The sequence below is a fragment of the Myotis davidii genome, unplaced genomic scaffold (assembly GCF_000327345.1).
Source record: "Myotis davidii unplaced genomic scaffold, ASM32734v1 scaffold159, whole genome shotgun sequence".
In the NCBI taxonomy this organism is placed as follows: domain Eukaryota; kingdom Metazoa; phylum Chordata; class Mammalia; order Chiroptera; family Vespertilionidae; genus Myotis; species Myotis davidii.
Window position 1 is genome coordinate 537 of NW_006291231.1, and position 4,613 is coordinate 5,149.

Sequence of the window (4,613 nt, forward strand, 5' to 3'; positions counted from 1 at the left end):
GGAGTCTTAGGCCAGAGTGGCCTGGGACCTGTCCATGTCCACAGCAGGCTGGCAGCAGCACTGGACCTCCCTGTCCTGTCCTTCAGGTGCCCCCTGGTGGTAACAGCCTCAGATTTCAGTGCAGGGAGGAAGCATCCTAATAGCTGATATCCAGCATGACTGCCAAGCGTTGCCTCATTCAGTCCTTACCACCCATTCTGGTGGGGATGGTAGCAGGGACGCTGGGGCTTAGCTCAGTCACCGCTGCCTGCAGGCTCCACCATATTGCCTGTCCTGCCCTGCAACCCCCTGAGAGGCACTCTGTCTGCCTCATGAATAGCATCATCCTTTCTTTGCACATGGTCCGGAGAAGTCAATGACTAGGTGCCAAGCAGGGTGTTTGACCTGAAGTCAGACAGGGGTTTAGTGATCGAGTCCCACTCCCAGTGACCTCTACCACACCCCCTGCGCTAGGCCATGCTGGGGGTCACAGCCTTGGGCACCCGAGGAGGGATACCACAGCTGCCAGCATATGCAGCTCATCCTGGCCTACAGAAACTCCCTCATTACCTAGATTTTTTAAACCCCATAACTACAAAGTATGTTATTAAAAAACAAACATAACCCTCTGAATAAAATGAAAATGAGGGGAAATCTTAAATAATGAGCATTTACCAGAAACCAACTGCAAAACATCAAACAGTAATTGAATTTGCATTAGACCCCAAAATCAGCCTGGAATGAGCAATCACTTGTCTAGGAATCTGCTGAATGACAGAAAGAGACCTTCCCCCTAGGCTGGACTGCGGTGGGGAAGGAACCATTTGGGGGAAGGCCCTTGGATTTAAGGATCATTTTTGCTGGCAAGCAAAAATAAGGTACCTATGTCTGTGCAAGAACTAACCTCTTCCAAACACAGGCGAGCATGTCTACTATTGTATTTTTATTACCTCCACGTTTTGAAGCAGTTCATGACCAGCAGAGTGCTTTGGGGACATTTTTTTTTACAATAAATGAAAGTATTTGTTTAAGAAAAAGGCACGTGTTCCTTCAAATAGGTAAGAAAAGCCTCCAACTCCCTCCCCTCCCTTTCCCCTGTGGGTGCTCTAGAAATACTCAGCAAAGCGAGCCTTAGCTTCCCTGACCCCTCCCCTAGCAGCTGGGATGAGGCCAACATTCTCCTCACAGGTCATTTGATCTTGAGGTCCTTCAAGGCTGATTCCAAGCTCTGGAAGGAGATGAGCAGAACAGGCTGGTTCTCAACTGTCCTACAGACATTCCACCCACCCCAACCCAGGCAGGCAGAGGACAGAAAACTTGGTCTTTGGGGTCCAACAGACCTGGTTTGAATCCCAGCCCTATGAGGGAGGTGCCTCAGCATGCAGAGGCTCAGGTGTCAAGGGACTGCTTCTCATCCCTCCTACCTACTGCACTCCAACGAAGTGCCTTTCTCCCACTTGAAGGACAGGGCATCCAGGGACGCTGCCCGGGCAAAATGGGAGGAAGGGCCCCTGGGAGTCTGGTGGAAAGCCGGGGTGGGGTAAGACTCACCTTCACATCCCAGATGCTCATGCCACCGTCCATGCCGGTAGTGCAGAACTGCGAGCACTTGGCCTTACCCCCGCTGAGCACCGAGATCTGGCTGCAAAGATGATGAGGGCTTTACAGACCCCAGCCCGTGCCTGTGCCTGTGCCAGGCTCCAGTCCAACCTGCCCTCCAGGAGCTCTTGGGGGCACTGACTTCAGTGAGAAGTCCTGGGGTTTGCTCGCAGAGAAAGCCTGGGAGGCAGGCTGTGCAGGATAACAGAACAGGGCTCACGAGTGCTTTAGGAACAGCAGTTGTGTGCAAGGTATAAAGGGCAGCCCAGGCCACTGGAACAAGATACAAAGGCCTGGGCAGGGCATGGAGGATGTGTGTCTGGGGAATGTGTGTAGTGACAATAGGGTGGCAGGATAAAGGGAAGGATGGGGCTGGGAGACCGAGGAACTAGTTCTGAAGAGCTTTGAAAGTGGGACAAAGGTGTTTGGTCAGAAGACATCACTGTACCCGGCAGCCACAGGAGGGCTTAACTGGCTCGGTCAGAAAGTCTGGCCAGAGTTCTTTATTTGCCACAGAGTGCACCCCTGAGGGTGGCCGGATTTGGAAGTTTGGGAGGGTCTTCTCGTCACACCCTAGTTCCTCAGAGGCTGCAGCTGGAATCTTTAGTTCTGCCACCAGTTCACCAGCTTCTAGCCCGAGACCAGCTTCAGCTGGGGCCCTGCCCACAGCTGGTCACTGTCTGGCCAACCGAGAAAGAGGCCCCGCCCCTACGATGGTCCTCACAGGACCGCGTCCTACAAACGCACTGATTGTATTATGCAACCTAAAGAGAGCTACCTGGCTCCCCAAACCAGGGGTCGCACCTCCAAGCTGCTAGGAAGAGTCCAGATCGGACCGCTCCAGGCCCCATCCTGCCCCCGGGCCCCGCCCCCACCTGCCTCCTTTCTTACGCAGCGAATCCAGGCCCGCCTCCGCCCACCCCGGGCCCCCCAGGCCCGCCCTCACCTGACGCTGTTCTTGTGCAGAGAGTCTAGGCCCGTCCCGCCAGCCACGCCCTCGGAGCTCGCCTTCTTGTCGAGGTTCTGGAAGCGCTCGCGGGCTGTCAAGCCGCGCTGAGAGTTTTGTTTGGGCACGTCCAGCCGCCCACCGAAGCTCAGCGTCCCCGCGGCGCCATCGTAGGTAAAAAGCACCGGAAAGCAGTCGTGGCCCTGTGGTGGGGGCGGGTGCTATTTGAGCACAGGCCGAGGGCAGGCGCAGCGCTCCCATTTTCCGCCCGGGGAAACAGGCTGGAGGCAAGGCGAGCCCGCAGGGGGCATTGGTCCATGAGTCTGGCGGCCGCGCAGGCCGGATGGACTTGGATGGAGGAGCTACGGGGAAGCTGATGCCAGCTTGCGGACGCTGCCAGACCAAGCCCAGGTAGAGGGACCAGATGTTGGGGGTTAGCAAATAGGGGTGGCTCCTACCCCAGCAAAACCAGTGTCTTGATGAGAAAGCTTGTCTGGGACCTCTGGGAGCCCAGGGACCTTCTGTCCTAACAGGCCAAGTGGGCTTGATCCCCCTCTCGGACCCCCATCATGGCTGCTGAGGGTGAAAAGGGACTTGACCAAGGTGGGCAGAAGGAGGGAAGAACAGTAGTGCCCTCTGGACACATGGTAGAACTGCACCCCACACACACACCCACTCTGAGCAGGGTGTGACCCTGTCATTTCTACTTGCCAATAAAATAGGCAGAGATGTTAAGATCCATCCAGGGCATGATCTCCACCTCCCCCTCCTCCCTCCATGGCTGTTGTGGGAGCATTTTGGTGACAAAGCCTCCATCTGCACTGAGCAGAACCCTCCTCACAACACCCACACTGGACATATCAAGTGAGCAAGAAATCAGTATTTACTATGTCAAGCCGCTGCAGTTGGGGAATTTTTTTTGTTACCACAGCATAATGCAACCTATTCTAATCAATACAGATCTATGGACGAAAGGATGGATGGATGGAAGAAAGGGAGGGAGGACATGGGGAAGGAAAGCGGGGAGGGAGGGAGGAAGGGAAGGAGGGAACACGTGGATATAACTGCCTGGGCACCCCTGGGCTTGAGGGGAGACCTGTTTTAATTGGCTACGGCTTCCCTCCTTCCTTACCGCAGCCACCAGGCTGTTTTCTGTGATGAAGGTCACGGCCAGCAGTGGCAGCGTTTCAGAGGCCAGAGTTGTGACTCTGAGTGAGAGAGAGATGTCAGCCACCAGCCCCCTCCTGCTCTATGCGTTTGTTGTCCTCCCCTTGGGTGACCAGTACTCACGCCATCTTCTTGTCAGCATCAGCCAGGCACACCGTGCTGTCATGGCTGACCCAGGCCACGCGGCTGCCACTGGCTGAAAAGCAGACACCGTGCACCCAGCCGCAGCTACTGCTGGACTCGAACATCAGCTCCCCAAAGGGCATCTTGGAGCCCCATGGGGTGGGTGCTGGTCGCTCCTCCACTTCCTTGATGTAGGCTGAGAATATCCTGCCCACAGAGGGGGGAAAAAATGGTGACTGAGGGTCTAAAGAGACTCCCTTTCTCAAACCAGCCTGGTAAGGTCAGAGCAATTGGCTAGAAGCTCATGATACCAGAGCCAGCTTTTCATGACCTGCACAGGTGGTCACGTCTGGGCCTCAGTGCCATCTTTGTGCAATGGGGAAGGGCCAGGAGGTCTCCCAGCTCAGAGTCCTGTGAACTCCCAGGACCATGCATTGGTGACACACCACCAGGAGGTGTCCTGGTCCTCCTCATGCTGCCACAACTCCAGCCCCAGACGCCCCTTCTCCCTTCTGCTCTGCACCTTGGACCATTTCTGCCCCGTGTCTTGCACACTGCTGCTCTCACACGTTAATCCTCTTCTCTACATCCCAGGACCAGCAAAGGGGCACCTGACAGATCAGGTGCCAACGAAACAGCTCCCTACCCACCAACAGAGCCTCATCAGGGCATCCTCCTCCCATGCCCAGGACCTCCAAGGGGACCTCTGAGCCTGCTGGAGCCTTGTTTCCCAGATGGAGATTCAGAGACCCAGGTCATCTGCCTGGAACTGGGAGCTGGAGGCTTGGGAGACAGGGCT

General features: G+C 55.8%; 1 protein-coding gene across 2 annotated transcripts in view; it reads right to left on the reverse strand.

Annotated features, from left to right (window-relative positions):
• Window positions 1-901: 901 nt before the first annotated feature.
• Window positions 902-4,613, reverse strand: part of ARPC1B (actin related protein 2/3 complex subunit 1B) — an 11,554-nt gene continuing 7,842 nt past the window's right edge. For both annotated transcript variants that reach the window (XM_015564364.1, XM_006764364.2), the window contains exons 6-10: window positions 3,815-4,021; window positions 3,657-3,732; window positions 2,525-2,727; window positions 1,531-1,621; window positions 902-1,207 (exon numbers count right to left, since the gene is read on the reverse strand). In XM_015564364.1, coding sequence (XP_015419850.1) covers window positions 1,169-1,207; window positions 1,531-1,621; window positions 2,525-2,727; window positions 3,657-3,732; window positions 3,815-4,021 — 616 coding nt within the window. In that variant the 3' untranslated portion in view covers window positions 902-1,168. The remainder of the gene's footprint in view (window positions 1,208-1,530; window positions 1,622-2,524; window positions 2,728-3,656; window positions 3,733-3,814; window positions 4,022-4,613) is intronic.